We start from the raw sequence: 25,976 nt of genomic DNA, 5'->3' as shown, positions 1-25,976 counted from the left end.
CTCATTATATTATAATATTCTTAATAATAATAATTTATTGTTGCACTCATTTCTGGGTTATGTTTTTATTTTATCCAAATTTATATGAACTAATTTCTATTTTAATGAAAGGTTTGAACCATATTCAAACTTTTAACTTCACTGCTTCGCTTGTTACATTTTAAAGACAGTACTACATTTGACGACGTTAAGCTGGATTATGATTTTTTATAAATACAATTAAAATGAAAGATGAAAAAACAGCGCCAACTAATCCACTGGATACATTAATATGTTGCACTGGAAATATATTTCCTAATGTTAAAACCTTATAACATAATTGAAAATATTATACACAATTTTGCATGTGACAAATACTGCTTAAGCTGAAAAAAGCTACTTACTCCAGTCTGAATAGCGCATAAAGACATTTTTGAGAAATTACATTAAAATCGACTTCAATTGATTAAATTGTTTGGTAGGTATATACTACTTAAATAATATATTATCCGTAGGAATTAGGGACATTGAGATAAATAATGATAAAATAGTGATTCATTTAACGCTAAAAAAGAAAGGCGTTTAGATTTCAAAATTGAATTCTAATTTCTGGTGCAAAGCTATTTTTTGGGTTTTCTCTAATAAACCAATTTTGGTTGTTATTTAATGTTCAAAAATAAATTTGTATTGCTTACTTAAAAATAATTAAATAAATCTGGCTACGGTACACTATATACGGTGCTGAATTGTCGCAAGTACGCATTATCGCGTTCGATAGACGACAGTTCTCTATCATGCTTTCAGCTTAACCATAAATATTATTATTATATTGTGTATTTGCGGTATCGATTGGACATTTAGACTGAGGGCGTATTCATGTATAATGGTATGTTTTTAACTATTATGTGTCGGTCATGATGGCCGATGAGTGTCTGACGAATTTTATTTAGTTATATTATAATGTTATTATTGTGGTATCACGAAGTTAAAACTATTTCAGGTATGGCAAGAAACAAATAAATCATGCATCATATCAAATTATTGTTCTTACTACTTACCCATGACCCACCAATAAAATCTAAGTTTAAAGTTTTTTTTCTTTAGTCATATTTTGCCAATATTATATTGTACACAAAAAATTGTAATTTACTTTAGCTTGATCAAATATAATCAAATTAATTACTTTCACTTCAACTACATTACTAATAAATTAGATACTATTGCCAATTTAATGAAATATTCGTAATATTTCGTAATAATTAAAACATTATTAAATAAACAATAAATAAAATTAAAATACAATAGTTTTAAACAACGTAGAAGACATATTGGACAGCAGAACAGGGTCCTGTCTTGTGTCTACTAACTTCGGTCAGTATACTTCCAATTGGATATTAAGTTATTTCACCTATAGTGGCTTGTATAATAAGGGTTGGATACCGCCGGACTAACACGCACATGCAGGGGAATTCATTTTGTAGTTGTATATAGTGTCGTACGGTGTTGTATAGATAATAATAAAATACTACATTTAGTTTTCCGTCGTATACAGTTATATAAAATACTATATTTTCAAACTTTCGTTTTTTTTTCACTTTTTATCGATTTTTTTCTTTTACCGAGGAATATAATATACTAAAAAAGCACATCGTCAAAGCGCAACTAAATTTTTTTAAGTTTCATCGCTATTTTTATTTTGTATCATTTGTACACCCTCAGCGTTACCTATTTTAGTAAACTTTTTTTTTACACACTTCTGTATAGGTACCTACTATTTTTAATATTTTAGAAGCGATTTTTTTCAACGTGAAATGAACTACCTATACCTATATAAAGCGAGGAATATATTATGCGTTTTTTTCAATAATTTTATCTATTACGGACATGTTTTTTGGGAATATGAGGTAAGTCTATTCCTGGAAGAGGTAATTTTTCGTGTTTCTTAAAGTGAAGGTAAAAAGAACTTTTATAAGCCTTAGAATTACCAAAGCAAGCATTCGGCGCTTTCAGAATTGTTTTTTGAATGTGTCATATTGTTTTAAAATGTAATACCATAATAATTAAAGCACCTGCGTCTGACGAAGTGACTGATGAGAGTGTCAACATTTCCGAGTTTTCTATTTTTTTTTTATTATATTTAAGTAACGCTATTAGGTAGGTACTTATTTTAAAATAAATACATCGTACTTTTTTAAAATTTAAACGTTTTTGTATCCCATTTAATCGTAACCATACATGAATACCTACATCTATACAGTATGCCAGTAGTCAGTACTCAGTATACATAAAAACAAATATAATAATAATTATTACCTACTTGTTATTTGTTTACGGTTTATCAACATTTTTGTTTACTATTAACATTTAATTTAGGTAGGTAATTAATACATGTTTAATGCAATATATATGAAGTTAAGTTTTTTTTTTTATATAAATAAAGAACTTTTTAATATAATTATACAACTCATATATGATATATTATATACAGTCCTACAAGAAGTAGGCATAACGCTAAATCGAGGGTGAAAAAAACGTAGACACAATTTACCTTTCGTATAAAATAGTATGAAGATAGCCCTGACCGATTGCTACCTCCATATTATGTGTTATATTATAAATCACAATTACTATTGTATTGATAGCCACTTTTCATAAATAGACTATTCTCTAGTTCATCGTCATAACCCTTGACATATTATATATTATAATATTGTATACACAGTCACCCGGATATTTATATTATAATATGTGGCAATATATAATTATACCCTTTTGTTAAATAAACTTATTTATCGGCTCGGACGACACCCATCGACCATCGGTCCGATCCACACAAAAGCACTCTCCCTGCGTACGCCCTTGGTGACAGTCATACGTAATGAGATATATAATATATGTTTGGTATAATATTTTTGTGTCTTAAATAATAAATGTGCTCTTTTCTATACCTCTAATATATCAGTTGTGTTCTTGATAAACATTAAATTATAAGTAAATCAATATTAAAACCTATTTCGTCTTCCTTCATTCATCGAATACCTAGCAAGTCTGCAGTCGAATTAGGGTAAGTTAATTTACTATATAATTTAATCCTTATATATAAATGTACTTATTTGTGTGTACGCAATATATTCAAATACTAAATCATATATAAGTAAAAAGGAAATAAATACATATATACAGTATATTATAAAATCAATGATATTGCATACACATCCTATTTTCACATTACCACACTATTTCTTTAAACGTGATATACTGGAGATGTAAATCAACACAAAAAAACACTGTATGCATAGAAATTATCACCGGTAGACTGGTAGAGTTAAAATAAATGATAAAACAAAAAACAAATACGAATATAATAGATCGTCGTGTGTCCGGCCTTGACACTGACCTTCCTCCGCGCTCTCTCTCTATCACTGTACCCGTTGACACAATAATATTTTACTTGTTAACGTTCGTTACCTATAACAAATTAATTTTAATCAGGTTCACGTAAATAGCGACTTTTTTATGCCTGCACTAATTTAAAAATTTAAAAACAAAAAAAACCGATTTCGGGGGCACGTTCATCCCTTAGCGTCCTCTTCTATCTATGGCACTGATTCTAGCTATATATTATTAAATTATTTTATGCTCGATGTTGTAAGAGAAAAAAAATACTATATAATATTTTCGTGACCTGCGCCGACCGGAAGTTTTGACTGTAGTATATACTGAAGTATATACCACACTCGCTGCAGGGCGTTGACACGGTACCTACACCAACAGTCCCCTTTATTGAGTTTGTTTTTCCCATCAAAAATAGGCATACCCACCTAACCCACAATATAATATTATGCGCTTACACAGCGGCGGCTGAAGAAGGAAATCCAAACGATGGATCTATTGAAAGCTACACATGCTAAGACGTATTTTCCAGTATTATTTGACCTGCTTCTTGTTGCAGCGTGCACTATGATAGGTGGCGATGATTTAAACTAGACACTGGGTAAGCTGTATCTTTGTAAAGGTACCGTTTTCGCTGTTTGTGTGAACGAGATCGAGGATCTCAAACAGTTAAACACAATCGGGCGCATGAAACAGACTACTAGTCATGAAACAGGATAGCTGGACTTGGGTTAGGTATACGTATGATATTTAAACGAATAATAATTTTTCATTATTATATAGTATGATATACTATGATGTAATATAATAGAATATAGTATAATAATATAATGGAACCTATATAATCAACTTTTTGTTATTAAATAATAATAATTAATATGACGCGTAGGCGTTGATAATTTAATATACGACGCATTTTAAGTTTTAACGTGAAACATTTGAATATTATCAAAATAATTGCTTGTACACAAACACCGTTTTGCATTTAACAGCCAAACATGCCGTTATCATAATATGGATGTATTATAAAATAATTTTTTTTTTTAAATTTATTAGAGCCTCAACAATTACCACAAGGTTATTATTGGCTTACAGTATTTACAACAGTAATAATATATAAGTTTACATCATGAGACTAAATATAACATATACCTATGGAATTTCATAATAGAAACATAATTATTATGGCTTATTACGGGTCAAAGATGAATGGATGATTTATATAATTTGTTGTTTTATGATTTTTAATTTTTTATATTTTTAATACACACCCGTATATAGTTTAGGTATATTTATTACTTATTAGTAATTTATATGCTCGCAAATTATGTGTTGTTCAACTTTTAGGATTAAACCGTATTAACTTAAAAACACTGCGCAGGGTTTAGGTATATTTTATATTATGTGTAAGTGTAGCTATTGTATGATATACACATAATATGGGTTATCCCTATATGCGTACTGCCTGAATGACTGTATGTATATATAGTATGTAATATGTATATACCTATACATAGGTACTAATTACTAAGGGTAATTTTTTTTATAAATGTTTAAGACCAAATAAAGATATTATAATTTATAATATTATGTTAACAAAGTATTATGTGGGTGTTGAATGTACAGAGTTGAAAAAAACGTCTTGTGCGATTTTAGTTTTTTTTTATTTATTTTGAAGCTATTGTTTATTGTGTTTTTACATCTTCTATAAATGTTCGTACGATTCAAGTTGAAGTTGTCATGTTTTATTGAAAGTGTTGTTTTCTGCTTTTGAACAGGTCTATTTTTATTTATTACTCGTAACCACGAAAAACAAATAATACAATATATTATTATTATTATAGTTTTTAAAGCTGAATAGGGTAGGTATAGGAGAATAAAATACTTTTTTGTCACACCTGCACCGAAAGTATGGTTTTCAATAACGGCTGAAACGTTGGAAAGCGTCCTTTTTCTGTCCAGTGGGCGGTAAAGTGGGGATCCCTAAAAGTGCCGGGTGGTAAAGTGGAAATCCCCAAAAGTGCTGGGCGCAATACAGATACATAATATTTATGGGCGTTTTCTCAGAATTGGGATGTTTGCTTGAGAGCAGACTGCAGAGGTAATATTCATGGATTGTAACTTATATGAGCTATATATTAGATGTTTAACTTTTATAGCTGTATCAGTGTATCCCACGAGTATTTTTTAACGAAAAACCATTAGTATATGAGCAGAATGCAGAAATAATATAGAATTGAAAAAGTCATAATGGCGCATGTTGTGAACGTCTGAGAGGGTATAGAACGCACCTCAATAATACGAGTTACTATATATCAAACTACTGTGGCCCATGGGTAACAAGATTGTTACATGTTCGTAGAATCGAGATAAAAGATACAGTGAGAAGGAATTATATTTTACTCTGGGAACATCAATATAATACCTACGTCGTTTAATGTAGTTTAACGTACGAATATAGACGTATTTGCGATTATAAGAAGTTGTAGTAAAAATAAAAAATAAATAAAATAGTCGATCGCCAATTGGAATAAGTTAATTTTTTTTTTATTTATTACCAGATAGGTACTTGATCGATACGTATGGTTATCTGACATCTGCAGCATAAAAATCTCATTGTCTGCAGTCTGCACATACATTTTATAATCATGTATTGGTACGTGATATGTATAATAATGTATAGGTATTAGGCAGTAGATATTATTGTTTGGTTTGAAATCCGAGCAGCAATATTTATTATTATATTGGTAAATGTCACGTGCGTTAACAACAATTTAAAGATTAAAAACGTGTATATTATTATTACAATTTACAACGACGAAAGACACAACATAGTACTTTTAAGCTCCAAGTTTTTATGAAACGAAATTAATTGTTCAGTTCTGCAGCACGTGCTAAAATATTGAAATTCCATCAGCTATAGTAAAACTAATTAATAATAATATATTAAAATTATATTTATGTATTTATATTTGTAAACAGATAGTTGTCTACACCTGCAGCATAGGTAGGTAGCCCGAGGTAGGTAATAGGTATAAGTGACTTATATTAAATATTCATGACAGTCATAACAAGCTTATTATTACGTCGAATTCTATCCTTATAATATAACACGCAATCAACTACGATTGCAATTATTGTAACAATTAACAATGAACGATAATTTTTTGTTTTTATTTTTTATGGGGATTACTACTTCAGGGATCTGTAATCCGAATAATTTATTGAACATAGATTTCGAGGATTATCCGGATTATTGGAATTTAAAAATTATTTTTATTTCTAAACAAATGATTTTAATATAAATTATAATTATAAAAACTGTAAGTAAATTTATGATAGAGCACATTTTTGAATATAACAACTTTTTAAGAATGCCAACATGATTATGAAGTTTATATGAAAATAATATTTTTTTTTTGGTAGGTACCTACCATTAAGTGTAAGGATAAATTATTTAATTACTAATTTCATTCTAATACCGGATTTTTAATTTCACATCATGAATCATTACAATATTGAATATGTTGTATCAAAATCATTGATATAAGTACATTAACTATATAGTTAATTATTTTATACTTTAGGTACTACTGATTCAGTGAATACAGCTTGATAAAAATATGACAATAAATAATAATATCAGATACATATTCCGGATTATATTCTCATCCCTAAGTGTTTAATATTTATATTATATATTTTGGATCCTGCAGAGTGGACCGATAAATATATTGATATTGTGATGAGAGTTATTTTTCTGTCTGGATGTTATCACCTTTTGGGGCAATAAAAATTCTTTGATTTTCAATTTTGAAGGTGTTTTCTGGTATAACAAATTGGACTTAGTTGGTACTTTGGCGGGAAAGTAAAAAATTGCTTCTACTTTTTCAAAATAACCGGAAAAAAACAAAAACATAATTAAGGAAAAACAATAATTTGTACGCAATACCAGTATTTAACCAATATAATTTTGTTTTTTTTTTTTGTGTAACTTCAAAACGAATGACTGTAGATACTTGAACTTACTCCCAAATGTTAAAGATGATTAAACGTCTTAACGTATTATTAGTTGGAAGTTATGCGCAATACGCTCTTGTTCTTCGACTATAAGTTAGGTCAAAGAAAGCATTTTTTTCAATTCTGATTGGAAAAAGCATACACGCAAAGTTGTCGTGCACGTTATAACATATTCAAAATGGCTTAGTATAAATTATATTATTATGATGATCAACGGGCAACGGCTGCATAATATATATTTTTATTTTTATTTTTATTTCATATTTTTACTTATAATCGCCATAATATAGATTAGGTGGTTTAATATACAACGAGTTTCTCTAAATTATATTATGTATAATCATGTATTAGATGCATACAAAAAATATTACATACAGCGGACCATAACGATAAATCGTTACCTATTAAATCGTGAGATAGGCATATAATGGCGATAATTGAAAAATAAATCATTGTATAATATACCAATACGGCAGTTGGAAATACACAACATACACGCAACCTTTCAAGGCGTGCAGTACCTATACAATATAATGATGTTGTATAGAAGCGCATTATTAAACACTATAATAAATGGTATTATAACATATATATTAGGTACGTATATTACTCTTGGTACGCTGGATAGAGAGTTTTGTTAAAGTTCGATCACGCATATTATATAGGTTATTATAATGGTTTGAAGGATACCTATTTAGGTACCTATAGGTATTTACCTATACTTTTTACCGACATGAATACTACAACCCGCGTTTGGCGATATTTTACGACCCTAATATCGTTATAAGCTTCTCAAACCGGGCTTAAAACTAAATTTTTTTGAGCTAAATTCATTTTTATACCTACTAATTAGTTATTTTGTTTTAGATTCCGGGCGGTGTGACGATTGTACCTATTGATTTTATTTTTACATTGATGTGTGTTTTTTTGTCCGTGTACACGATACATACCTAATCGATAAAATTCTTTCATTTTCAAATTAATTATCTTTATTGGTGGGAAAGTGAATATAGAATTGGTACTTTTGAGGGATTAAAATTGAAAATTAACAGTAGTTTTTAAAAGCGTCAGGAAAAAGCAAAAAAAAAAAATTAAGGGACAACGGAAATTTTAACGCAAAATAAGTTTGATTTTTTTTTTTATGAAAATCAAAAATATTAGATTTTCTCCGAATATTTATATAAACATTTTCTATACATCATAAAATATTTTGACTCGTTTTGAGTTATTATTCGGATGAAATTGGATATTTAAACGAAGAATATACTTATTATAATAAGTATCATAATCAATAAATAATTTAAAGTTTAAGCAGTATTAAACCCCCCACGCGTTTTTAGTTTCGCCGTATTAACGACAACTATATAATATAAAGCTCTTGTATGTTATCGATCGAATAATAAAAGTACTACAATATAAAAGCGACTCGTTGGAGACCATTTAATCGTGTCGCCAATGTAAATGTTTGGGTATCGTCTCCGTTTTGTGAAATTTATGGTTATAAAAAACATGATTTTGAACGAAAGTCTAAGCCGAGCCGCAAACAATACACAATTTAATGCAAAAGAAAGAGAACTCAATATCGTATAATAGAAACTAATATCACTATATCAGGGTCGGATACCAAATTTTATTTCGCATCGTATAATAACGCATTCGTGCAGTATTAATATATTAGATATATGGTAAATAATATTTTTATTTTTGGGGAACAAGTTTATTCGATTTGTGAAAATAGTTTCGACCACTGCAGTCGTACAATATAATATAATGGTATATATTGAGTTTTGAGATCATATCTGTTTTGAAAACTGTAATCCGAAAAGTTTTTTTAAATCCTAAACCGTCGCTTTTATAGTGCTTCACCCTGTGCTACGTGTGCCATTACCACGTCTAAGAAACAATGGCTGCTGCACTAGACAGGCCTCCGACCGAATCCTATTTAAGTATTATGCGGTTGAGTGTTGACTATAGGCCGTGTTAACTCAGCACTCAACCGAAGAAGTAGTACCTTATCGAATTCCTGTTAAAGAAGTCTCAAGCAAATATGTACGAAAAAATAAATTGAATTATAAATTGGGTTCTCGATACCTACATAGACATTATAATTTATAATAAAACATAACAACATATTTAAAACATAATACTTAATAGTGATATAATATTTTACGGACGTTATTACTTATTTAATATTTTACATCTACCTGATTCCCCATCACAGGGGAGCGTTTATTAAATTACACGGTAGGTAGCAACGTCTCTTTGGGACGTTTATATTTCTCGGAAGTCATTACACAAGGCGATCTTCATTAATATTTCACATTTTAATTCCGAGCGATATAACTTTTTTGCTGAATATACAGTCAAAAATTTAATTTGGCTTACTCGAGAACGTAAAAAGTACTTTCAGAAGTTGAAATGCTATGCACCATTGCAGTAAATACGATATTAATAATATTAGAAGTGCTCCACTGCTCCAGTCTATATTATTTAGTCACATAATCTTCGAGCGTTTATTTAATATCTGGTCGTATATAGGTATAGTGTGTTGCAACGTCATCGAATTCATAATATATTATAATTTTGTTAACAATGAGTGTGATATTGAGTAGATATATTAGGTATATGTAGGCTAAATATTCGGTTTTATATACATAAATACATTACAGTATTAGTTATTACATATTATCATAATATATTCAAAAGTCAAATGTCGTATACCTATTTCCAAAGTAATATACAGATTAATCTAATAACAATCTCATAACAACAAAAAAAAGGTGAACAAGTGGGTGTTGCTTTGCCGTACAGTACTAACAGTAGGTTACAAGTGGGTCACTGGAATGGATAGTGTTAAATTTGAATTTAATGATATAATATTATTGTATAAGAAAAACGATTCCGAGCGAAAACGATCAGTCGGCCTATAATATATTACCAAGTATATTTTATGAAATTATTGTGAATAAAGTACCTTATTTACCTATTTACGTGAAACCTTGTTTTAAATTTTCAATCCTTAGCTATAAAAGTTAAACATTTTATAAATTATTAACTACAAAATCATTTTTTAATTTTTAATTTGATAAATTTTGTCAAAGTTTGAACATAAATGCTTAAAAAAAAAATTTGTGCCTATGTATTTTAAATATTTTTAACTGCTATTGTAACAATATATCAGGAGGCTTTGCGTAAAAATTACCGTTTTTCCTTAATATTTGTTTTGTTTTTCCCGGCCCTTTTGAAAACTATTGAGAATTTCAAATTTTGACCTCCCGAATGCACCAACTAGATTCACTTTCCACCGAACAAGATACTGTTGAAGAAAATCGAAACTGTGTTACTGTCCCAAACGGTGATGACAGACACAAAAAAAAAACACATCATTGTAAAATCAATACATTCATCGCTTCGCTCAGAATCTAAAACATCGTAAAATATTTGTTAAAATGTCGTTTCTCTTAAATATATTTACAAATAATACATGCTAAGTTTACATATTATATTACACACTTACTATTTACTGCAGATTTCAAAGGTAACAGTGATTTAAATTCGGTGAGAGTAAATCGTAAATGCTGGCTTGCCACCATGATTGTGAATTATCTCCAATTCCTTGTGTAAACCGTAATGTATATGCAAATGAACTGTGTCATTTTCATCCGTTTCCTGTCATAAAATGTAAAATACTTAACGGTGATTTAGATGAAATCAAATAGAATAGATGCTAATACAAACATATTATATAAAATATATTCTACCATATTATCGTGTTAAAAACATATCCATATGAGCTGATGCATAATATCATTGATTATAAATACTAGTATTTTATAATCAATGATAATATATATTAAAAGTTCTAAAAATAATCTATACAATTTTACTAATTACATGTGAATATTAGTTCCATTTTGTGAATATAGCATCCGATCACCAAGCACCAGCACCCGACGCCCAAAACGGCGAAACCCGAAAAAATCGGGTGCAAAGCCTGGGGTTTTCGTCAAGCCCGGATTAAGGATCAATTGGGCCCAGGGACACCATGCACTTAGTCGGCCCCCTTTCAACTTTAACTTCAAAATAATTGTATCATTACATATTAACGACTTTTTTTACTATACAAAAAATATACAGTCATACAGAGTGTATCCTATGTCATTGTATGTGGGTCTTTTTTTAACAATTATCGATCGATGATATAGAGTTTCGTTAAAATAAAAAAAGACGCGTGTTTCTTTATTTTTAACAGGCAATTTTTTTATAACATTTTCAAAATCAACACACAGTTGTACCAATAATAAAATCGACTTTATTTTTTCAAATGGTAACCACTATGTTTTTTGATGGATTCCGGTAAAGCTTTTCTGAACATTTTGATAGTCAAATAATCAGTTTTGGTTCGCTAGGTTATTAACTATGGTCCTCTAAAGTTTAGTATAGTAATCTGCATTTATACTTTTAACTGAAATACCTAATTTACAAGAGCTTTATGTATTTTTTTTTTTTGAAAACTATTGGACGCGTTAAAAAAATATATTTTGGGGATAAAGATAGGCCCCCAAAATCAATGGGCCCCGGGACCGTGCCACCCTTGCCCCCCCCCTTAATTCGGGCTTGGTTTTCGTGAATTTAATGTATTTGTAGAATATCGTAGAATATAGATATTTTTAATGAAGTAGTAATTTACGAATCGTTTATCAAAATATACCTATAGACTATAGGTATAAAAAAAGTAGAATCGTTGTCTACATAAAAGAGTATTAGATAAAGACGAATTGTTTTGTGAGAAAAACGTTTGTTTCGTATTAAGACAGTAGTCGCAGTGTATTACCATTTACCATTAATTTATAACCTGACACCATACTGTATATTAACTCATGGCGACGTGTACAAACCTTGGTGATATGTAATCGTATGGAAAAAAAAACGGATTATTTCGAAGTTGAACAGGTATACGTACCTATACACGTGTTGTACACGTCATAATATAAACGTAGGTATATCATAAAGTATGATTTATATTTTATATGATATTATTTAGTAATTGATATCGCCATCTACAAAACATAATCAATAAATATAGTTAATTAACAATGGGGCGTAGAAATGCATGATGATAAATATAATATAATATAACATAGCGATCAAATGTATTTTCGTTCCAAGTCCTCGTGCAATTTGTCACCACCAATTTCTCATCAAATAAAAGTATATTTATATGATAGTGTGAAATTTTTTTTTTGTGAAATTGAAATACCGTGTACAAAATTAATGTGAGATGGTATTATTAATGTAACACATCGTATATTTGTATATAATAGTATGTATGTATTGGCGTACTGTATAGATATACAGGGTGATTCACCAAGCATGCTCACTCACATGTTTCTACAGTGAATTTATTAAAATTCTAATTTTTAGAATTTTTAAATATACTTAGAGACCATATTTTTTCCCCTTTTTTCTGTAAGTTATTTAGTAAATTATTTTCAAGAAATTTGATGTTCCTTACTCAAAATTTGAACGAGTAGTTTCTCAGTTATTAAAATATTTATACTTAGGATAATACTTTGGTCTTACACAAATTTAAAAATATGTAATATTATAGATCTAGTATTCATTAAACTTTGGTAGTTTTTAAATCACCATGCCTCCATATCTTCCAAACCCATTATCATACACCTATTTACTATCATATTAGTGTATAAGGTCAAATAAATCAAAAACTACTCTTTCGAAATTTGATTTTAGAACCTACAAATGCTCAAATTTTTACTATTTTCAATAGGTATTACCCGCTAACAAAATACAGTAAAAAACGGGTTCTCATTTCAAAAACTGCAGAAACTTGTATCCTCACAAGATATTCCTTAAGGAGATAATAAAAAAATCTCAAGAACTTAAAAACACGGTCTACAACTGTTTGTCGTTTGAGAATACTATGTGCAAGGGCAACTGCAGTTTATTAATATATTACTTTTTATATGTTTGCGACTTGTGGGGCATATCCATTATATATTTGATATTCGTTGAAATTCATCATGAAAACTAGAAATCAATACTCGAAAAATGTGTGAAAATCATCGAATTTTGGAAATTATTAATGTATTATTATATAGTTTAATTTGATTATAGTGTTCAATAATTATGTTATATAACTTATGTTGTTTTTTTCTTAGTTGTCGCACTGTATAAAAAACACAATTTAAAGTTAAACTTTAACTCTCAGAAAAATAATTTGTTGTCGAAAATTTAAATTTACATAATATATTAAAATTATAAACGTGACACAATAAACAATAAACATGTATTATTATTTATTATAGTAAACTCCCCAGACGCATGTATAGTTACAATTTGATTTCGTACGGTAAATTTATTATAATGACATAATATAATATTATACATAACGTGTGTAAACATCACATAGAACTAATATTTAATAACTAGTATTATTCATTGTTATTTTTAAACTAAAGTAACAATGAAGTTTTTGTATTTTATAGTGAGCATTAATATAATATGTGCATCATTGACTTTCTTCCTATCTTCCTAGCAGCTGTACCAAAAGAAAAAAACGTATATATACTTTGAAATTGAACTATTTCCAATAATACCTAACATTATACCTATTCACATAATTCATTGTAATGAATATAACTGCGTTATGAAACAGAATTTATATGAAACACTTGATTTGTTTTATAAATATCTACTTAAATCTACGCAGTGTGTGTCATTGAATTTATTGTAGTACGAATAGATAAAAATAAGAACATTTGCACCACACTACAGCAGTACAGCTACGCACGTGCATAATATATGGTTTTTAAAAATACATTCGAATTATTACACATTTTGACGTCTTGTTTTGTATAATCCATGACAATGGACGGAATTATGTCGTGAAAACAATAATAATAATTATATAATAATTAATCATTATAAAACGCAGTATCGTGAGAGAAAAACCCTGGTTAAAGAGAAGTCAACGCTGGTAAATGTTTCAGGGTGGTTTTTGAAAAAAATGTCATAATATTTTATATCGTTGTAAATTGATGTTTTCTCTTTTTCATTTTGTTTTCTTTAAATTTATGTGGGGATGGGGTGGTCGTAACTTCCCGCATTGGTTGAATTATTAGGATTGAAAACATTTTAATGTTACTACTATCGAAGAGTCCTTCGTAGAGTCGTATATATACAATGTAGATTAAATAATTTACCCTCGAAATATTACAGTACTATAGGTATTAGGTTTTTAGCGGTTTAACTTTTAATTGATACAAAGATATAACGCTATCAACTAATGGCATAAAATGTGTATGTCATGTAACATTTACCTAAATTAAATTAAATTGAATTTTGAAACTATAAATGAAAAACCGTGTAAAAAATTATTCATGTAAACATTTCTCGCTTGTAACTTTAACCCTTCAAACCATTTTTATTTTGTTTGTTTGTCGTTAGCAACGATAATGATATTGTCTATTATTAAAAATGTACACACATTTAAAACATTGGTCGATGAAAATTAATTTTTATATTGCGCCTTTACAGTGCATAAACCTATAAGTGTAATTTAAAAGTACCATCACATTACCTACTTCAGTTACCTACCTAAGTCATTACTTTGATCATCATACATATTACATACACATTAATTTATTATGCTCACTATCTAAACCAACAATAAAATAAAATCATAATATTTTGCATAAATAAAACTAATTACTTCCATGCCTATATCAAGTATAAACCTACATAGGTAATAATAATATTGTAATAAATAGCACATAACTGGATTAACCTGGAAAAATTTTTATTTTCTAGAAAATTCTACCGCAAGAATAATTTAAATTAAATCCTCATATTATTCAATCACTTTTTTAGATTATACTCAAGTGCCACAGTCCTGAATAAAAAATTGACTAAATCAATATTTACCAGCCCGAATGTCTCTGAATGTATATGTTTAGCATAATATTTATATTTACATTTTCTTTTAAACATACATCTTTTGCTACGAATACGATTGAGATAATCAATATATTTTTTTTGTTGGTATGAACTTCATAAAAATTAAATTATCTTCTTGTTCTTTTCGTTTAATCAAACGAGGAGTTATATGACCTAACCAAACCCCCCCCCCCCCCCCCAAAAAAAAAAAAAAAACATATTTATTTTCGAATAAATACGTTTCAATCTAAAATAGCGTATAGGTACATAGTACTCATATTTTAATTGTATACATAATATGATTGATTATAGACGGGACCGCGCGGTGCGTTGTGCGTTACCCCGGCTTATGGCACAAGTAGAAGATAAATTACTTCATTTTAAAATAGTTCAAAAAAGTGGCCGTCATTTTACGTTCTTCTGCAAAAGTTGACTGGAATAAAAATGTTTTTGAAATACAAAACAAACGTTAAAAAAATATGCAAAATGAAAATTAATCATAATACTATAACCTCTGGCGAGGTCAAAATTATATTGCTCTATGTTTTTGTTTTATTTTGTAATATTCGCGGTTTCATCTATGTGAACGCTAATAGTGTGTATGTACCACGGACTAAGATATCTTAGTCCGTGGTATGTACCTTCAAGTTTTGGAGCAGTGCCATATTCCGATTATATTATAGTAGATTTGATAAATATCACGTGCCTAATCCTGATAATATAATTGTATTGTTTCGTTTATTATTGTGTAACGCCTTTGTGTACCTGTTGTGTATACAAAGTTTCTCTATTTAAGAATGTTTAATAAATCTCGCGTACCTATATTTTACCTACACCTAATATAGCTGCGCAAACTGTACCTAGTGTCAAGTCCAAACACGGAATTAACCATCGTGCCCATCACCCGATACGTATAGAATATGAAAAAACAAATTATCAAAGCACTTAACACGTTTACACTTTTAAGTGCATTACATCAGTGGCGGATTCAGGGCTTATAATTTGGGGGGAGGGGGGGGGGGCTTAAGTACAAAAAATTCCAAAATTGGCTAAACACAGTGTAAAACAAAGGAAAACTACCCATTTGCATCCCCTGGATCCGCCATTGCATTACATACTATATAGAGACGACTGACGAGACGATTCGAACAGCGAGTTTCACTAAACACCATATGTCGTTTTTAGTTTGATACTGCTGCAGCAGTCGTCATCACCGCGGCAGATTTAAATATAATACAATTTTTTTAATTGTTTTGTTCGTTGGAATACGCCAATGTCGTAATATGGCGTTGAGACGATATATTTATTATATTGTTCACAGAAATTTCCCGGAAGTTGAAGAGCGTAGTGTATTAATAAAACTATCACGAGAACTTTGACGGTGAAGAAAAATCACACGACGATAATAAAAGATAGCGTAGGCACTATATATAGTATGTAACTAGCGCGTTTCATGGATTTGCAGAAAATTGCCGGGAGAGGTACCTAACCTATACTTGTCGACGGATTGATTTTCGGCAAGGCGTGTGATAATGTTGTGTACATTACACCAACACTTCATGTGTACGTAATTTGGCACGTCTACACTACGTTTGTAGAACGCAGCACGGCCAATATAATTCGTCGAAACCACGCGGATTAAATAACCTATATAATCATGGTTGAAACGACCGAATTGCGGGTGATTACAATATTACATTTTTTGGAATATCCACGGAATGCGATTATGCACTGATAAAAACATTTGCGTATTGTTCCTGTGACGGCGGCGTACTTAAAAACCATTAGAAGGTAATTACAATAACTACTATAAACCGTAAAAATATATTTTTATACTCTATAGCTAACAATACAAGACCATTTTATCATAGGTAGGTACTACAATATACAGATGTCTGATTATTTCGTTTGGTCTACATAATATACTAATTTAATAGAATTTTTTTTTTTGTTAAAGATAATACCCTCGGCATCGTGACCAATAGAATTCAACTCTACATTATTGTGATTATACGTAAAGGCATATCTATGGCGTACACAGGGGAATGGACAGGGATGAGGGGGGGGTCTAATATCATATAGCATTTATTTTTATTTTTTAAAGATTCCCTAACATATTGTCATAAATCTTATTGATGTCTTTTATATTAAATAATTGTGTTTATTAAGCAATACAATTGATATAATATGTACTGTATGTATGTACTCAGGGAAGGAACAGAAAAACAGTAATTAAATATAATTTTGTGGACCCCTTTAAAAAATCTTGGTTGCGCTACTGAGGCATATTACTTACGACCTTCGCATAATATACAAATGATTGAAACGATGTTGAAAAAAACACCATTATTATATCTTTGACGGTTTTATTTTATTATTATAATTATTTTAAATGTCGTATATAATACCGTTTATATTATGTATAATATATTAATATACAGTATACATTATATCGACGAGTATACCTAATACCAATAAAAAGGTACTTTTCTCCTTAAAACCGCAGCGTTACTATATGAGTATATGTACCTACGTGACTGAGATAAATATAATACGAGACCTATCTCACCCGTTTTGCACAATACCTATTTATTGTAGTAAAATAAGTGTAATATCAGTCAACGGTAAATTATCCATACTTTTATGACAAGTATGTACTTATATAAACAGACAGCTGTATATCAGTATATTACGTTCAAGAAGAATTAATTACCATATTAAAGACGCGACCACACAAATCGAATTCCGACGTTTAATATTATGTTTACGTCCTAATAATACATAGTAATAATAATAATAGTACCTATAATATTAATTGTGTTATATTGAACTGTATAGATAGAACTATAAGATAGACCTAACCTAACTATTTTTTATAATGTGTATTACCTGTTGCATATATTATATATTTTCAACGCCGAGTCGTTTGATTGGCATCAGTGGCGTGTACAGCATTTTTGAAATGGGGGTAGGCAATATACATTTTTGACTATTCTCAGACCATGTTATATAGCGATAATAATACTTTCATTGCTTTATCATATATTGGTTATAAAAAAATTACACCCTCATTTCCCCACGTGAGCTCGTCCTTGATTGATGTGCCTAGAGCGTATATTAATATGATGATAATAATATTATATGGTTAATTTAGAAACTGAAAAGTATTCGAAATAATGCAGTTGTTGCCCTTGCAGGGAGAAAATAGAATATTTGATTTCTCATCGATTATTTTTACATCGACGGTACGGAGGTACCATTAGTACTTCCAAGTTACGATGCGCATATTATTATGTTATGTTATATTATAATATAAAATCGTATTATTATGATTTATGATAATAATTGCCAACATTTCGTATACTTAATAAATTAAGCAATATGTTTTTTGCCGATCGTTTTATACCTACTATTATCTATCTATTTTTCATTACAATTTATTATATAAGTAGATAACAATTAGTTATTTTTACATGTGTAATTAGTAATTACTAATTTATAATATAGTTATCACTTCCATACGGCATTCTTATTGCAATAGGTATCGTTATTCTCTTTCACTATTAATCTATCTTAATTTATGATAGCCAGCTAGGCGCCCAGACAGGTATTAATAATAATAGTATAGACGATGTTTTAGTTTCATCTCGCATAAAACAAATTAATAACGCGGCAATAGTAATATTAATTATTCTTTATAATAATGTGTACAATACACGATCGTTGTACATATAGTGTGTTTTTTTTTGCTGACTGCTGGTTCAATATCTCTGTCCTCTCGGAATATATTCGTATTTTTTTCAAACTTAAAAACATAGTCCTAATGTTCTATTTTCTATATAGGTTTTAATTTTACATAATTATAGTATGAATATTAATATTTTATATATTGTATATATTATTATTTATTATGCATGTGTATTGTAGTATTCACATATTATATTTTTCCGAACATTTTAATAAATAAATCAACTTGAACTTGAAAAATTACAATTTAATTTATAAAATATACATATTGTGAGATATTTATAGTTCGATACAAATAGAATTTATATATATCGTCATTTGCCAGATTTAACTTTAAATAATCAAATAAATACACATTAAACGATCTTATATCGTAGGTTAATCATTAATGCGTATTAAAATGCTAAAAAATTATGTTTCTAATCATTCACAAAGTCCAATAATTAAAATTTAACAATAATTTAAGTTATTTTAAATAAAAGAGAGAGACATAAAACTATAAAAATTATAAAAAATATAAAATTAATAGGTGCTATATGTAATTAAAACTTAAAAGTTGAAAAAACACTTAAATGTGATAGCTTGGTTGGGAAAAAAACCCTGTATCCAAATGATGCATCCGGACGCACGCGACTATTGTGCGGCGTCTGTGAAGTACTGACGTACTGCAGTCATAATTTCTCAAATTAATTAACTTTTGTTTCATAATATCTAGCGCTGTTATCAAATGCACATCGTATTATATTGTTATGATATATATATTATATATACGAATATAGTATAAAGTTTGGCTCAATACAATAAATCAAATTAAACAAATTAACGGTTATACGGCTAATTTGAATAGGCCCTATACCTACCTATTTACCTATTATTATTATTTCTTACCAATTACCTATTACCGTCGTATATAATAATATGCTGCTACAGCTGCAATAAGTAATAGTTGGTGTATAATAATAAAATATATAGGTAGAAAAGCTGTTCGGTTTTATTAATAAATAATAATTAGATAATCAATATATTATTATTAAAAGAATCAATAATAACAACCATATTTTTTCATTTTCAAAAGACAAGTAATCGTTAGTAACCTAACCTAACCTAACCTAACCTATATGAGTAGCTACTATTGTACATATTTACACAAAAAAAAGTGTTTTACATCAATTGATTGTATTAATCAACCTTTTGTACAATACGCAAATAGGATAAATATAAAAAACAATGAAATACAATGCAAAATTCTAAAAAATAACAAAATAATATAACGCAAATAGGTACCTATAGTGATTATTATTTTTACAAAATTTATTTGAATAGTAATAATTTGATTTATCGATGTCAGATGTATCTAAAAATTTTAAAATAATAAAATATACAATATAAAATGTGTTACAACATTTAATAAATTGGTCATTCATAATACAATACAATAAAATATAAAAACAAAATAATACAACTCAAATATATGGATACCTACCTATTATCCATTTAACAACTTCAACAACTTTATTCTGTTATAAATTAACAGCAAATTACAGTAATAGCGTGTAGTTTGTACCCATTAAACTAATGAAATAAAATATTTATTATAGTATATAATAAACATGTTAAAACTTATAACGCATATAACCATAGAACAACATTAACATAAATGTAAATTAAAGCCTTTACATTTAGTTTTATTATTAATAAAATAAATAATTTACAAATATTCAGCGGATTTATAGTCAGCGGAATCATCATGTAAAAAATTGGGGAAGTGTCGATAGCAGCCGGAATCAACTTGTAAAAAAGTTTGGCGAAGTTAATACGCGGCGCAATCGATAGATTTCTTACAGGTAAAAAGATCATTTCGGCGCAATTGATATTGGCCCAGTGAAATCAATCGATAAAGTTGTTTACCGTCGCCGTTTAGTACCTATACTATACCATATTATTAGGTATGGGTGGTGTAGGTACATCGAAAAGATGAAATTGTTCGGATCATTAGTATTTAGTAATAATAATAGGTAATAGGTATTAGGTAACAATAATATATGTTCTATTAGGAAATACTAAGTCAATAAAGGTTGTTCTTGTATAATTAAGGAACGGGCGAATAATGTACACCAACAAACAATTCATATGAATAAAATATAATTTTTTATTAAGACATTACCGTAAAAGAGTTCAGATGACGTAGGTAGTGTCCATGCGTCATTTGACTAATTCACGGAATGTATAAATAGTGCATTCAAAAAATAAATTTATATTATCAGACATCAGTTAAATAGTTAAAACTTACAAGAAAAATATATATAGGTATTTAATTTATAGATGAAAATTTCACAAGGAAAAGTCGGATATGACAAAAAACATTTCGATAAAACTTTAATAGCAAACACTGAACACAACAATTGTATAGCTTATTTATACAGGGTGATTTTTTAATCATGCTGACCCCTATTTTATCCTTTCATAATACATATATTCAAATTTTGGTTTTTTAGAATTTTTAAATTTACTTGTAGACCGTATTTTCAAATTCTTGATATTTTTTCTACTTCTTAAAGAGTATCCTGTGGTGATAGAAGCTTTTTTTAATTTGAACCCTTCTTTTTTACTACAAGTTATTTAGATAGTGGTTTTCTTGAAAATGTTGATGTATATATCTTTTTTTTTTTTAATCTAGAGTTTATACAATCTGTACATAAAAAAAAGTACAATAAGCATAAGTGATGTTTTTGTTAAAATTATAATATACGTAGTAGCTTGAGTATCTTGAGGGAAGAACCAACCAGCGAAGGCACTTCGGCTATCTAAATCAAATTCTAATTAGTAGTTTCTAGGTTATTAAAATGTTATATTAAGGACAATAGTCCTTAAATATGGTCTTAAAAAAATATAAGCTATATGTAATATTAGATGTAATATTCGTTACACTCAGATAATTTTTACAAATAACATTTTACATATCTTGAATATTGATAGATCAATTATCAATACTCAATAGTGATTAATAATATTTTCTAATTATCTAAGTACCCAAATCTACTTAACCCATGACCATTAATATATTATCCTTAGTACACAAAGTTATACATAACTCAAAAACTATTAGATTGAATTTTGATTTAGGTATATCAAAATCCTCAAAAAAATATCTGCTGAATAATTAAAAGTGAAAAAGGGAGGGGGGTGCCTATTTGATATGTGTATTTTCACTTAAGTGGTGCAAGGAATCTCAAGTATTGGAAAATATGGTTTTCATTTAAAAATGTTAAAAGTCAGAATTTGAATATATGTATATAATTTAAGCATACAAATAGGGCGAGCATGCATAAAAAATCACCTTGTATAACTCCGAAGTAGGGATTCGCATAAATGTAAATATGTAACATTATTTTCAAAAGAACCTTTATCGTGCACTTCCCTGCCGCAGTACCAACCCTGTTTACAGGTACTCACACGATATAACGAGCCTATATACATGGTGAACTTTTTTATAATATAATAATATAAGTCACAGTGTACAATATTACGTACGCATTTATATTTTTTTATATTATTATAAATAGATAGACTGGCAAGACGAATCCTTGGGAATATTGTATAACGATGGAAATAAAAAAAAATTCGTTGCCTATTGCGTTCAGTTATTATTCGATCGAGTTTGACGGGAAACTCCGTCAAACCCATCCACATAATCCATCAGCTTGTCGTTTAGAGTTTGACGTGTACGCGTAGCTCTAACCACTGCCGCCGGCCAGGGGCTCTCCAATAGTCATGCGTTTGTGGGCGCTCGTCAAGTCTGATTAAACCGGTCGGTCGGGTCGTCGTCAATTGACCCAAGACACGCGACTGCTGTGCGTATACATGCCAATCGTTAGAAAAGTCATCATTTACAATGTAATAATAATATATCGCAGTAGGTATAATATGCAATATAGTATATAGACGTTATACTACAGTTTTCTTTTTTTTCTGTTGCCCGTTTGCTTAATAGAGTTTACGGACATAGTAGATGATAATATGTTAAGTCTTAATTAAGTCCTACATGAAATATATAGGTACCTACATAATAATTGCCAAACCATGAATTACTAAATATTTCGTAGACTTAACATGCGAGCATATACGGCAGATACAAAAAATGAAATTATATTTATAATAATTTAGTAACTATATACTATACATAATAATAGTATATAATATTATATTATTATATACTTACAGTAATAATAAAATAAAAAGCTTTTCGACTGTAGTATGAAGTCTAGTATTGTAATTATAATGACGTATTTACTATTCACTATCATAACAACTATTACCCTTGTTATTTCAAGGCGTAACATTAAACTGAAATTATGTGTTCGATAAAATGTTGCTGAACATTATATAATAATATAGATACCTAGTTTCTTGTAAATTACAATTACAATAAATAATCCGGCATATAAATATTATTATTGACTTAAGCACGCGCATTTACTGTCATCAGCCATGAATATTTATCATTGTCAGTTACTGTATAGACTTAAGCTCGTCACAGACTCATCTATAGACTATAGTTATCCCTTGTCAGGCATTTCCTTCGAACAAAGTTTTAAATTATGCAAATTTTAACGTAGATTTAACTTCGGTTATTAGCCAATTTTCGATTGAACTTTTAGCGACGACTACAATTCAGAACTTGTATTATACTATTATAACTATACGGATGAGAGTATTGTAAAATTCTATGATCATAATAATAAATTGTTATTTTTATTATTATTATCATACATTAGACGAGCCAAAAAATAAATATATACATCTAGTTAAGTTGTTGATCAGTTGGTTAAGATTATAATTTAGATTTTGACAACACATCACTGGATTCATATGTAATAGTTACTTAGGTTATTTTTTTAATCAATGCATCTACTAATTTATATTGAGTGGAATATTATTTTTATATCTTCAGTAAGCCCATGAAAGTGGTTATAGACAAAAACAGTTTTAAAAAATACAATCGCTTCGCTCAGAATCTATATAAAAAAAAAATCAGTTACGCCCATCGAATAAACGCCAGGAATACGCGTATAACATTATATAAAATAGATTACAACGTAAAAATGTTTTCATTATAATGTTCACATGATATGCGTTACCCCAAAATCTCGAATTATTGACAGAATTCTTTCGGCGGCGCCTGTGATAGTCGTGGTGGCGCCAATGCCGCCATCATGCCTGGTGTGTTAACTATATACGAAAACAATATTTTAGGATATTATTTATTTGAGAAACGCTTATAATGTGTGGTTAAATATAATAAAACCGTATGTATGTATATTATATTAAATGGTTACGTGATAGAGTAATAATTAAATAAGTTAAATTTACAATTGCATTGATTATACATTGATTATTATTATAATGTATATAATAGCCCATGTAAATTTACTCTTTTCACCGTATTAAAATATTTTTATTAATCTACGTAATAATCGTTTTTCAGAACACGAAGATACCGTCATTGAGGAACCTCTGACTTGTGAATCACCGGAACCGATGTCCTGTTACCTGCACCACGATCCCGACCATCCTATGTCGTCGTTTTCCGTTATCAACAAGATGCGAGTCAACATCCAAGTACGACAACTTAGTACAAAAATATACGATAATCGTTTTGAATTACATTATGTTATCAGGTGTAGTAATTTTTTTCAATATAATTCACAGCTCTGCGACGTTTCTCTTCGAGTCGGTAACAGCGTGACAAAAGCTCACCGATTGGTGTTAGCCTCCTCCAGTCCTTATTTTTACGCAATGTTCAACGGTGAGTGTGATAAGTTTTTCTTTTTTTCATTAAAACATTTTCTCTTTTTAATAGACGACATGGCTGAAAAATTACAATCCGAAGTCGAACTACATGACGTAGACTTGGGTGCTCTACAACTTCTAATCGAATATACATATACTGGTCAAGTACACATAACAGACGAAAATGTTCAGGTTGGTATACATACCTAATAGCAAACGAGTAATAACGGTTATTACGATAACCAATTTGTTCATAAATTCATAATACTATTTTCTTATCGTAATAGTGTACCAACTACCAAGTCCAAGTTCAAATTCAAAAATCAAAATAGAGTAAATTTTGAAAGTTATAAAATATGTTTATTAATATATGTAATATGCTGTGATAAATAAATTAATATGTCCATTATCCAATTAATGTTTTTCATACATTTAACTAATAAGTCCAGGGTTAAAGTAGAGAAAAATGCCAGGGGGGGATTACTGTATCCATATAGTTTTAAGCGTTTCATATAATATAATTTTATGTGTAATGTGATTATGATTGTGTAAGCATACTCATTCCTCTTTAACGCTATCAGAGGTAGGGGAACTGAGTCCTCCTGCGTCCCCCCATTTTAACCCTATTAGTTATAATCTTTAAGAGGATGCCACCCATGCATTTGTTGTCTCCGTCTTACACACGTACGACTTAGCAAATTTTCGTTCACTAGTTTCAATAGTGTGCATTTATTTTTGATATTAGAGTGATTTTACCTATTATCAAATTTTTAGATAATAATATTATCTGTTCTTAAGCGTTGGATTTTATTCGCTATTTTAATTTTCAAGCGAGATATGAGCATTTTTAATTTTTGATATTTCACATATCCATATCTCGCTTGAAAATAGAAAATTTTAAAAATCGCCAACGCTTAAGCACAGATAATGTTCTTATCTAAAAGTTTTATAATATGTCAATTCGCTCTAGTATCAAAACTAACAGCACGCTATTGAAACTAGTGAACGACAAATTGCTATGTATTGCATGTGTAAAACGGAGACAACAAATGTATGGGTAGCGTCCTCTTAAGTTATAAACTTATATT

At 29.1% G+C, this 25,976-nt stretch overlaps 1 protein-coding gene across 1 annotated transcript in view; it reads left to right on the top strand.

The window, feature by feature from the left end:
* Positions 1–25,976, top strand: part of LOC132940721 (kelch-like protein 17) — a 48,109-nt gene that overhangs the window by 10,439 nt on the left and 11,694 nt on the right. The window contains exons 2-4 of the mRNA XM_061008433.1: positions 24,584–24,717; positions 24,808–24,904; positions 24,959–25,080. Coding sequence (XP_060864416.1) covers positions 24,584–24,717; positions 24,808–24,904; positions 24,959–25,080 — 353 coding nt within the window. The remainder of the gene's footprint in view (positions 1–24,583; positions 24,718–24,807; positions 24,905–24,958; positions 25,081–25,976) is intronic.

This window comes from Metopolophium dirhodum, chromosome 3 (assembly GCF_019925205.1).
Source record: "Metopolophium dirhodum isolate CAU chromosome 3, ASM1992520v1, whole genome shotgun sequence".
Taxonomy (NCBI): domain Eukaryota; kingdom Metazoa; phylum Arthropoda; class Insecta; order Hemiptera; family Aphididae; genus Metopolophium; species Metopolophium dirhodum.
The sequence above is the reverse complement of the archived record's forward strand: the minus strand, read 5'-3'. Positions and strand labels throughout refer to the sequence as shown.